General features: G+C 43.0%; 1 protein-coding gene across 1 annotated transcript in view; it reads right to left on the bottom strand.

The window, feature by feature from the left end:
* atp2c1 (ATPase secretory pathway Ca2+ transporting 1) overlaps positions 1–10,650 on the bottom strand; it is a 34,020-nt gene extending 23,370 nt beyond the window's left edge. Inside the window, exon 1 of the mRNA XM_088928949.1 lies at positions 10,524–10,650. Coding sequence (XP_088785075.1) covers positions 10,524–10,547 — 24 coding nt within the window. The 5' untranslated portion in view covers positions 10,548–10,650. The remainder of the gene's footprint in view (positions 1–10,523) is intronic.
* Positions 10,651–12,811: the final 2,161 nt, after the last annotated feature.

Genomic DNA, 12,811 nt, shown 5'->3' on the forward strand with positions numbered 1-12,811 from the left:
AAAGTCTAGGATATTTAACACCACAAAACCACATAGTATAAGGTAAACATAATAAATGACTGCTGGGTTTAAGATCTAAAAAACAATTTGAGTGAGCTCATAATAGCAACAGCACTTAACACATAATTACTCACTGCAGTCGCACTTAAAAGACTGATTCCATTGCGTTTTTAAGCTACAGTATGCAGAGGTACAGCAGGACTCATGAAGAGGTTTCATTTCTCAAGGCAACAATTAGCAAATTGTAGTACTGAGAATTTCATGACCATTCAGACATTGTTACATAGGTCAGGTCTTATCAAAGAAAACACAACTGAAAATACCCCCAAAAGACTTAATTAGAAAACCAGTTTTTACCTTTTAAATCAATATAACACAGTGTTGATAAAATGTTTTAAATAATATCACATATTGCACTGTCAGTTTAAGAAAGCAGTATTCGAAAAGAAGACATTGTACTAAGACCAATCAATCACACTTTTCGGCATTAAGGAAAGACAAAATGCAGGAAATAAAGGAAAATCGGGAATTTGTATTGCAGAATAATGATTTCTGTCGTTTCTTCCAGCACATCAAATCATGCAAAACTGTGTTCAACTTTCATTTCATTTTATTTCATAAAAATTGTCTGCTAATTTATTATTTGCTTACGTGCAGAGATAGATTAGCATGATGTGACTGAAGCAATCAGTAACATATATATATTTTTTACCAGGTGTTACTGAGTATTGTATATGCATTGCGCTTAAGTTGATTTTGAATAACTGAAAAAAATGGATCTGTCCAATGATGACACTAAACTGAAAAACACTAAAAAACTAAAAAAAGAAAAAACTACATTCTTTATAATATCATGTAACCTGGAAATTGCTTTAAAAATGTTCAGGGCATGAAGAATAATTTGAGGACAAAGTGACACTTCTACATTCACGGCATTCAAGTTTTACCATCGTCTCGGCCTTCAGCCCTGAACCTCACTCTCTGGAGCTGTAGTTTCACTCTGCAGGACAGATAAGCACTGCTAGCTCTGCTTCTGATGCCCAGGTGGTTTAGCGTTTCCTCTGAGCACTTTATTTAGCAGAAATCAATTGGGTGTTGAAGCAGGAACTCACTAATGGTGAAAGAAAATAGAGTTTTTGGTCCTAAACGAATCATCCATCACTGTAATTTTGGGTTAAAGTGGGCTATGGCAAGAAGGTAAGAACATCGTGCCCACCTACCCCTTATTTCAGATTTCAGGGGAGTAGAAAATCGCATTGCCTAATTCTGGCCACTGTGTTGTTGTTTTTTTGCCAAACTAATGAGGAAATGCACAGGGCACACCTGTGATAAACTGCTCGTGCTATATGGATTTCTAAAAGTGTCAGTGGAGCTGCACATCAACACAACCAAGAACTGATCAGTAAAAAATGGCTGGATCTGTCTACAGAAAAAAAAATCCACCATAAATTGTGTTTTATCAAGTCAAGAGGTTTTCAAACCATACAATAAAGCTAATTACGGGTCTTTTTTTATGTATTCTACAGTAGATTTGCGCCTATGCCTTCTGCATGTCTATCAAGACATGGCCACGTTTGTATTAGGTTTTGAAGAAATGAGAGAGAACTAATTGAGGTCAGTCAAAGCAACAGGCAGGCTAATTCTGCTCTGCTGCAGTAAATCAACAGAGGCATTAACTGCCTCCTGCCACATTACTCACAGTTACTGTACAAGCTGAGACACTAGGGCACTAAATCCTGGTACTGTCAGAGCCCAGATTATAGATGCTCTTGCTGAATGTGAACAAATTACAATCATTATGTCTTGCCTACATGTACTGTATTTTTACACTACTAAATCATTCTGGTAATCTTTAATTCCTAAAAACTGTTTAAAGTGCTAATTTTTATTCACCTTTTTCTGTGTGACTGTGTGAAAAAATGTCGTTTAAGCAAAACTATGCTACTCTCCATACCCTCCTGCTATGCCTTTAAAGGAACTGTTATACAGGCCCAATAGTGTACTGTATTGTCCCATGAAATCTTTGTATACAAGCAGAAACACATTTTGACAACAATGCTAAAAAATGATTCTCCAAAACAATTCTGATTAACTACAAAGTTTAAAAATGAATTAATATGTGGGGGGATTTTATTAGCAATCAAATGAGAAAAAAGTAAGATTTTCCAAATGGTCTCCTTGTTTGTGAACTGATGCTATACTGTCACATTTCAAAACATGCTTTTGAAAAGCAAAAACCCGTTCTTTTTCAAGTCCCTGCAGTACAGTAAAGTCCATATGAACTGGAACGGAGAGGAGCACTCTGTGAGAAAAATAAAGAGTTAAGAATTTTCTAACAGTATATTAAGTGGCATGCGCACACGGGTCTCACCTAAGCTGATTTAGAACAGCTCAGTTTAAACAAATTGAAAACCATGAGGATCTTTGTCATCAACTGCATCTAAGTTGGCTTATGTCTAAGACCCAATATAAACAGAGTATCTGTTCTGCCTTTTCTAAAGGCTATACAGGTACAATACTACTGCGTGTACAAAGAGTGTAAATAAACATCCTCAACCTGAATGGCAGTACACTATAGCTTCAGTTCAACAGAAGAGTACACCCGATTACAAATAAATATTTTATTTCACTGTATAAGGTTTGTACTTGCTTTGAATAGAATATTCGCTTGATACCCCATACTCAACTCCGTGCTGTGCTATAAATAATGATGGCCACAAGGTGAAACTCACAGGAAAGATAGAGAAGGTTGTCAGGTAGAGTATAACAAAGCCTTCTAAAACTCCTAGGAAATGTGTTTGAAAATGGTCAAGTTGAAAGGCCACAAAATATTTGTTTTGTGAATTCCTCTTCCTTCACGTCACATGTACATTAGGGACAAGTTAGCGCCAGGTATAAGCTTTGAAATGGCACCAAATTCAAACCAGTCTGTCTTGTACTTCAAGCTGTGAGGAAGCTATGGCTATGGAGTGGTTTGGTGGGGATGTCAAAAACAGGCAACAATAAAAGCGGTCTAAATCCTAACATAAAGATTAAAATGTCTCAAGGTATCCAAGTACAAAAATATACTGAAGATATGCTCTTTTTAGGTACTATTGAAGTTGTATATGGTGAAACCCAATCCCTAACTACAGTATATGCAGCATATAAATGGCACTGCATGTATTCTTCTAAGAGCTTAGCAGAAGAGAGCACAGCAGAAGAATGCAAAAACCTGGACCTTCAGGAGGAGACGAGAGCTCCAGCAGAGGCAGCTGGACCTGATCACTACAGAGATGGGAGTAACCTGGGGAAAACCACGGCGCTGCTGTAAGGGAGGCTGCTGGACCAGCAGGTGGAGCTTCTCCCTCTGGACCAGACTTTCCCAGGCAGCACCCCAGCCTGGTAAGAGGGGAACACTGTGCTGGAAGAGGCTCCATGTTCCGGATAAGCCGAGCTCCTGCCTGCTTGATCAACACAGATCCCGCGGCAGCGTTCAGCAGACTGCTGCCTTATGTTCGCCCTGAACGGAAACGGTGAAGCAGCTTCTCGCTTCTCCAGCAGACCGGCTGCACAGCGGGGCCGCCGGCACAGAGCAGAGGACACCACACTTCAGTGATGGAGGAGCTGTGTCCCCCTCCAAATATCAAGTGCTTTGCGATCCTCCGGGATGAAAAGACGTAGATGAATGCAATTAATAATTATTCTTAAGAGTACAACCCCAGCAAAAAAAAAAAGAAGTGCCTTTAAAAAGAGTAACAAGCATCTGGAAGGTGGGCTGAGGGTCTTGCCGAGAGCATTGTTTAAAACCTGGAGCTCATCATCTATTGAAAGCCTTTCCTGCAGATAGGGCAGGCTGGAAACCGATGAGCAGCACCAGATATGGATGAGATAGGTCTAAAACACAACCTTTGCTCACACAGACCTCGCGTAAGGAAAACATGTGGCAACACATTCCAATAATGGCAAGCCTTCAAGTCAATATACTGAGAGTCCAGCTACACAAAACCCCTTGTGTCTCAGGTATCCCCACTGCTCTGTCAGCACCGAAACCTGACAGAAAAAAAAAAACTTAAGTCCTGTAGTGACTTCTATAACTTGTTAACTATTGTTTCCCCCAAAAAAAATTTTAATAAGAAAATTAAGTTTACCAATGCAGTTTATCCCACAAAAATATTTTTCCGATGCATCTGCAATACAAAGCAAGCTCCACAACATCTGCCCTCACCGTATGAGAATTAATCTATTGATCCAACTTGTAGGTTTAAGTTTATTTGCAACACATAACAAATTACCATAAGACCCACCACAAAAAGGAAACTAATCCATCACTTATTTTCAGCTGAGAATATTGAAAACACAGTCATCCAGAACAATGACCTTCATGTACACTCTAGGAGTCACAAGACCACTCAGTAGGAAGTACTTACTTACTAGCTATGTTCTTTAAAAAAGCACAAGATTCCAATAAATGTATGCTCATTAATATTAAATGTTAAGCTAGATGAATTAATGGCAACACCTTTTTTGCTCCTTGACCATCAGTCTCCAATAAAGTCAAAAGGAAATACTAAGGAAATACTAAGGATCTGAAGTGTGATGACATAAAAACTTCAATATGAATTTCTTCACAAGGAAGATGGTAAATAATAAATAAAACAATGGATATTTGCTGCTCAGTACACCAGTGAGCACAATGCAAGTCCTCTGGGGAAAGTAAATGTTTTCCAATACATTAATTACTGTCCCTCACATCACTTTAACATTTCCTTTTAATCAATCATTTAATATACAAACAGCACACATATTGAACAATACTGCCTTCCACTGCACATAGTAGTTTTTCAAATTGGAAAAAAAATCACAACTTTCATCTCAACCAACGATGGCCAAAAAATGTGGAGCTGTAAAAAAACAACAGTGCTGGATAATTTAAATGTGTCTTTAAGCAAAACTTATAAAAGTATTCACATTAGACATGGAGAAAACATCGCAATGGTGATCACGAAGAAAAAAGTGGTCTGCTGCATGTCATTCACACTGCAGAGTTAACATGCTGTTTTGCCTTCAGACAGGCTACACTGGCTTACAATATTTAAAGTATGAACCACATTGCAAACATGTGGTCTTTGGATGCTAGTGGCACTCCGCAGTACTGTGGCAGCCTCACTTTAACAATACAGTTGACATTGAATCGGGGAGAGCTTCTGCACCCGAAAGGAATTTGTTTGATGGGTTGGCCACTCGCGGCCTAAACAGGTTTTGAGCTGCACGCGCGATATCCCCTTCTGTAACCAAAGCAACGGTGCTTGAATAAGAGCTATAGATTTCAGTGCTTCATGGAAAATGTCAGCAGGGAGATTTTAAACAAAAGATTCTAAAAAAGAACTGTGCAGTGCATTATTACCCAGGCAACAGAATCTCACAAATGCTACCACAGCGGCTCTGAACCCTTAAGGCTCCTGTGCCAGATATATGGGAGCTACAGCCTCTGCCCCTGTTCGAAAAGACCTCATTACACTTCTACAATAAAGGCAGCAGTCCTTCCTCAGAGGAACGTCCTCACTCTTTACTAATTGGTTTGTTCCAAAAACAATCAATAGCCTGACCACTTAACAAGGGAACAGGAATCGGCCATTATTATAACCGTTGCAAAGACATGACCCTCCCTCCCTCCGGGTTATTTCTCCACGAGATAATCAGACTGCAGAATCTGTACCTTTGTACTTGGGTAAAATATTCTTTTTTCCTATGGAACCAGCTAATATGTTTTCAGAACATTACTACAGATGCAAAGGACTTCCCGATTTAGAATTTCTGATTATAGATCAGGCTCTGCAGAAAACGCTTCTGTACTCTCTTAGGAAGAGTTAAACATGCTCCTCCAACACAACTTGTTCACATCCGTCAAGCTCAACAGCACCAACAGGGCGAATGCAGCAGCTCTTGTTGCCACAAGTCTGCAGACCACCAGCAAGACATAGGAATCATCGCTAGAGAGCCAAGACAGCCTGAACTGACTAACCCCACCCACACCCCTTCAGGACCCAGCCAGTTACCTGCAGCCACGTCTGAAAAGATCAAAGGAAGCTGGTCACATTACCCAGGCTCAAGCACGCAACCACACAGCTTAACGTGAGCCCCAAGCAATCACCTGTACTGGTGGAACAGCTCAGGAGCCCTGAAGTAAGCAGTTCTTGCATAAATTCAAAAGAAGAAAATGGATGTTGACTTGGATGACATTGTGAGGCATCTGGTGCGTTCTGTTGACTTTCTTTTCATTTCTTAACACCTGCGTGCATTTGAAAGACAGCTGGTATGGTGGTATAACTCCGAATGCTACAATGCTGTGTGCCGAGGCGTTTGCTAGTTACACCAGTATGGGTTATGGTGAAGTCATCTACCTGTCTGTGCCACGTAGCCTCTGGTAACCTGTAACAACGAGGGGACAGGGCTGACATGTATAGGCCACCTGCTGAGTCACTTCACCTAAAGATCTACCTGGTTAGGAGAACCCAGGGCAGGTTGGGTGACTGTTGAGAGTTCTTTCTGCATCTGTAACCGAGACGGCCTCAGAGGTCAGCGACAGGGGACTAGGAACAGAAAACTGGCACAGACAAGACCTGGCCACAAACACTGAACCTCTTCCCTTGGGGTGGGAGCAGCAGTGAGGTGGAGACTTCTGGTGAAGATGCCCAGTGTGCTAAGAGATGAGTGGTCAGCTCAAGAGCACTAGCTTAGCAGATCAGCAGCAGGGTCAGGCACAACTCCCTCATGCTTCACAACAGAAGAAGTCTGATGTTTTGAGTGAGTTCCACCTTCCAACAGACCAAAAGCACCAGCAGTTCAGACACACACCTTGAGGACTGAAACAAGAAAATGGTCTTTCTAAGCATGGGGATGCTGGAAGCAGATTTTGGGACCACAGGGCTGTCTTTTCATTTCTGAGGGAAGATTAATTTCCTTTCAGTATCGACCAGACAGAGCTTGTATCCTTCGGAAGCCTTTATCGGGTTTAGTAAAGCTGTTCTCCTAACTGTGCATCAGTCTTCTGGAGCAGACTCCTGTGCTTCTGTTCAGAGTGGGGGACATGTTTTTGAGGAGACAAGCGAGAGTTGCACTAAACCGCAGCCACTGTGCCTGGGGAGTGAAGGAAACACCTGATGGACTAGTGGTCAGTCATCATTTCTGACTATAGGAGGCACGTTATCCAGTAAATGTGTTTTTTTCATTAATACAACTACTCCTTTTTTAGTCACTTGGATAATCAAACATGATATTTAAAACCCTGTACAGATAGACACAAGCAGTAGAACACAAAAGGTTTGCGACACAACCCTCTTTTTTAACCTTTATGACAGCAGATGTCATGGGCATTGTGCCGCATTGTCAAGGCTTTATTTTCAAAGACAGAACTGATGTCATCATTAAATATTTTCCTCTGAACATAATTCACTTCACTGTTTCCTAAAAATCCAACTGCTGCTCAGTGTATAAACTAGGAGTCTAAAACTCAGACCTTATTCTCAAACCTGAACTGAATCTTACTCTTAGATAAAACGCCTGGTCCCATGAACTGGAGCACCAGTTCTAATTTTGCAGATTGTGAGATCTGTATTGAAACCGTAATTCCAATTTAACATTTCCTTTATTAAGACAGGACATAAGCCCATTGAGATCGAGGCCTCATTTACAAGGAAGTCCTAGATTCCTGTTAAGAAAATAACTTCAGCTAATTAACAGAGCTCAGACAAAATGAAAACAAGAAAGCAGTACAGTACGCAATCTCTGGTATTCTAAAGTGTGGGATTACAACTTTAAGTGTCACAGAGTCAATAAAAATAACAGATCATTGTTCAAAATACTGTTCCAATTGAAAGCAGGTGTATCAGAAATTTTGTATAAAACAGCACAACTTTCAGTTGAAATCCGGAATTCTAAAATTAAAAATCAGTGATGTAAATCCATTTAAACAAATGTGGTGTTTCCTTTTAAATGTCTTAGCCCAGATATCTTCACAAACACTGATCGGCGGTCCTTTGCAGCACCACACCTGCTGAACGCTAGAACCAGCAGGGGGTTGTGAGATATTCTCAGGTGAGTCTCCAAAGGGGGTTTGGAAGGTTAGATCGGAAAAAGTGTAACAACCACTTAAATCGGGATCCTGTAGCAGCTCACGTAAAGGTTTCACAATAAGGAAGAGGCGGATCTTCTTCCCTGTTGTGTATTCAGCAGTAGAACAAGTGGCACTCGTACACTTTTCAAAGCGACTCTGCCAAACAGCTGTTTCGTTACAAGCACTTATCAAGAACAAGCATGCCCTGTGAAGATGGTTTTTAGCAGTTCCCCCTCATTTCAACACTGTGCCGGCGAGAAAAAGAAACAAAGTAAATAAAAGAGTGGGACTGAGATTTCTTTACACTTATACATCAAAATGTTAAATAGGGGAGATTTTATTCTTATTCACAAGTGGACTATACCATACACCAATCACTTCATTTGTGCTTTCTCCATGCTTTGAAGTAGAACCAACAAGATGGATTTTTCAAATTGTACCGTGGTGCTGTATTTTTAGCCTTAACTTCCTCTCTGCATCGAAGGGCACATTTACAGTCACACGACAAAAACAAGTGTTTTCATCTTCCACGAAAAAGCATGGGAGGGTTATGAACAAGAAACAGCTGAGCTTTTTCGCTCCCATCAGAAACAGTATGAGGGAAAAGAAAACAGCCAGTGAAAACCAGGCTGCTCAATGGTGCCTGTACTGAAGGTTTAAGATAGTTTTGCCAGATCACAGTGAACTGTAGCACAAGCCATTGTGCCGAAGGTGTCCCAAGGAGGGCTTCTTACAGTACTAGGGGCAGTGTCTGGTCCCTTTCTGGGGACAAGAGAGCTTGTCTGCCCCGATCTTCACTGGGCCAGGGGCAAGAGCTCCCCTCGGCGGCTTCAGCTCTCCTGTCCAAGCTGCGTCGGGCCTCCGTGCTCTCTACCAGGGAGGGGCAGGGAGCACAACACCTGAGCCGAGAGGAGACCTGACGTCCCGCACAGACGCCTGGGCCACCGGGAAGAGGAGAGACTGAGGCGAGGTGGCCCTGACCAGCGGCAGAAGCGATTGGGCAGCATGGTGGCAAGGAAGCAGAAGAGAGAGCACAAACCCCAAGGCGCCGGCCTGCGGTCCCAGTGGGAGAGCTCGTAACAGCTAGCAAGCATGGTAAGGCTAGAAGGCACAGCCGTAAAGACACCGAAGAAACAAACCGTTCCACACCGCAGAGTCATGCAATCTGTGAGAGAAGGGCTCATTTCTCATCCTGACAGTCACATCCAACACAGCCGTGTGCCTTTACAGGGCTACTGCTTGTGCACTCTGTAATGAAACAGCTCTCAAAGGCTATGAGGCCAGAGCTTCTGAAGGGGATGTCAAACCATCTTTGGGCAGCTTGTCGTAAACAGACTGTGTGAAGTGCCAAACTCCTGCACAGTAACTAGCAGTCAGGTTTTTATTTCACCTAAATCAACAAACAAAAACCCTCATCAAAAGCTTAATGTAATCAATGTCGCTGTGCTTAGGATTTTTTTTTTCTTCCAGTAGTGGCATTGAGATACAGTGAAGGTGGGACTTTTCCTTTTTGAAAAAACAACCTTTTCCAACATTAAACTCCGGAGATATTTACGTCAAGTTTCATACTCTAATGTACATTTTGTTATGCGGAACGCAATTAAGAGCTTAAACCCAAAGCCCGAGTTCATTTCAACCCACAGCCCGTTGAGGCGATGTGACCCGACGGCAGCAGGATTAGCGCTGAAAGCGTGCCAAGCGCCCCAGCCCTGCGCCGCGCTTGAACTGAATGCATTTCGCTTAGCGGACTGCCCGCTACAGTCCCAATGCCTCATCCATTTTCAGTCTTTGATCAGCTGTACGTACGCCGCCTGTGACACCCATTAAATTACACAGGGAGACATTCCGCAAATCATTTTTGACCCACAACCAGGTTCCTAACCCGAGCTACGGTTGCAACTGAGTGCCGGGCACCTCTTGCGCCTAAATAAGTGGAACAGTGCCCCCAAAATGATTCCCCCCCCACGCGTTACACATGCGTAAGCCATCCCAAAGAGGTGCTTCATCCTAAAGCACACAGGTGTCACAGGTGACGACTGTGTGTTACTATCACACAGCTGACAAGACGAGCCGCGTAGCTAATAACGTGACGAGCAGGAAGGCAGGAGACCGAGCTGCGCAGCCGGAGCCGAGGACCAGAGCCGCTACCCAGCTGCAGTCCTTCCTTGTACCCACGTCGATGGTGCTACGTTTAAATCCAACTTCTTCCTGCAGCAGGTCCTTAACAACAGGCCTACAGTGTAAACAACAAAACACTCAGCGGTGCGGACTCAACTGGCGAAAGCACCTCGCCGCAGCAGCGTGCCTCAACAGGCGGATATTTCCGGCTAGGCGCCCCATCCCACTTCCACACTTCCACACATCCACCGGCTCACACCGTCCTTTTCCACCCCGCGAAAGAGGGAACCGCAACCAGCCTGAAACTCACCGCCGCTTCCCTTTTCTTCAGCATCTTCCGTGAGATCCACGGCTGTGTCTGACGGCTGGCGCTGAGGTCACTGCGCACCGGGCGCCGGCGAGGGGCGGCGCGACGCGCTGACGCACCGGGCTGCCGGGCTGCCGGGCCCCGGGACTGGGGCAGAGGAGGCGTGCGCTCCGGGGGGACGGTCTTGGTCTTAAGGGGCCGGGCTGTTCATTTTTTTTTAATTCATTACACGTAAAACCCACTCGGCCGCGGATAGGTCTGTATATCTGCCGAAAAAGTCACTAGTCTTCTTGCAAGCATGAGATCCTGTTGCCGGTCTTGACTCGTCTTCTGTGTTTCTGATTTTCTTTTTAAAATGCAAAAAAAAAACTACAAACATTCACAGCATGAACAGCATGACATTATGAAAAGACCGCGTTTGTTAACGTACTGTATTGCTGTTGGAAACGAAATAAAGAGCAACGAAGTTTTTTTATTAAATAAAGACATTCGTTTTTGCTAAGAAACTACGTGCCCTTCCTTGTTCGTATTTCTGTTGTGCGAGACCCGTTATTTCCAGCGGTTGGAGATATCGTTTGGAAGGAAATTTTAAAGGAAAGAGTACGACAGAAATCGTCAAACGTATACAGAAATAGTGTGGAGGGTACTTTTTTACAAACACGCATCGAACTTGGTTGACAACGTGTTATTTTCATAACAATTGAAATTATATTATTGTCATTTAGATGGTCATATCCTCTTTGCAATCAATAACAATGCTCATGGTTAAAGAACTGCCGTAGTCTGTTGCTGTTGTTTTTGCAGGATCACGTGTAGAAGAAATGCAATACAAAATACAATGTGTCACATCTGTGAGGCAAACGCGGAACTGCTATTTTCAGCAGCAACGTGCAGTAGGGGGTCTGAAAGACAGTGACAGTGGGGTTACAGTATGTCAATTCCCCAGGGCTCCAGAGAGCATTCACACACATTTGCTGGGAGGAACCTGTGTAAGTCATGTGTGAGTTTAGACTGGCAGACTTGAACTAATCCAATCCCTTGTATTTATATAACGTTTTACATATAAGAGGGGGTCCCACCTCACCCTTAAACTGAAGTGCAGACACCAGAAGCCCAAGTACACAGCAGATTAGACAGAGAAGGGAGAAACTGTTTCGCCCCATGAATTCCGCGGGATTATTCCCAACACACACAGCTATTGAAACGGGACAACATGCAGGAGGGAAAAATCTGCACTTTAGGAAAGAGAGGTAATATTCCCTCAAGGAGGCATTTCTGTCAGTGTATTTTGAGGTAAGTGTCTGACTGTTAGTCACTTCCCCTTATGAGGTTTGAGCACAACAATCAAAAAATGACTCCCTGCATGAAGAGCTGCCCTTTGGCCTGCCTCAGCCCTGCCCATCTGCACTAGTGCGTTTCTATTCTTTGGCATCATGATGCATCAGTGCCCTTGGATACCGAAGAGGGAGAGGGAGGGCACTAGGGTATGAAGTCAAAGGCAGGTGGGGGACGTGGATCTGGAGAGGGGGAGAGCCAGGGCGAAAGAGAGGAGGGTTGTGCGGAGGCAGCAAGACGAGTGCCGGAGGATGATGAGAGAAGGACTGTAGCAGAGCAGGAGGCACGGGCCGGTACAACACACACAGCTGAATACGTCCACTTCCTGTATTGTCCCAGCTGGGGAATTGGCTTTGCGAGCAGGTAAGAAACACAACACACTCAACACAAAATGAACCCATTAACAAATAAGAGACGTGTGAATGATGAGAAACAAAATATATATAAATAAAGTAAAATCTACAATCAATTGTCCATATTATGCAGGTTTATAGCCATGGGAATAAAATATAACTTAGTTAATCTCTTCCACATCACTGGTTCCCTTTTTCTACTCCTTTATTCCTGTTTTGATATTGCTGTTGGATTTGCACAGTTTGCTTAGCTACCAAATCTGTCATGCCATGATTGTTCACATTGCATCGTTACTGTCTGTGGTACCGTGTAATATTCATTTTCCCCCTAAAAACCAAATTCTGTAACTAAACACTGTGCCATTTCCATGGGCATTGATGGGGGTTAATATGTTCACTGGGTTCAACTTTCTTTAAGTAGAGCAGAGAGAGATCCAAACTGCCAATGAAAAGTTTGGCTTGGTTAGAAGACCCTAACCAGGTCAAATTCTAGACTGCTAAAGACAATAATTTGAATAACTGGATATCCATATTATGTCTGTCAGAGAAAAAATAAATTGTAGCTATTTTTTTTTATTCCAGTCGATTACCTCGGAGCTACTT

This window comes from Atractosteus spatula, chromosome 12 (genome assembly GCF_055471065.1).
Source record: "Atractosteus spatula isolate fAtrSpa1 chromosome 12, fAtrSpa1.hap1, whole genome shotgun sequence".
In the NCBI taxonomy this organism is placed as follows: domain Eukaryota; kingdom Metazoa; phylum Chordata; class Actinopteri; order Semionotiformes; family Lepisosteidae; genus Atractosteus; species Atractosteus spatula.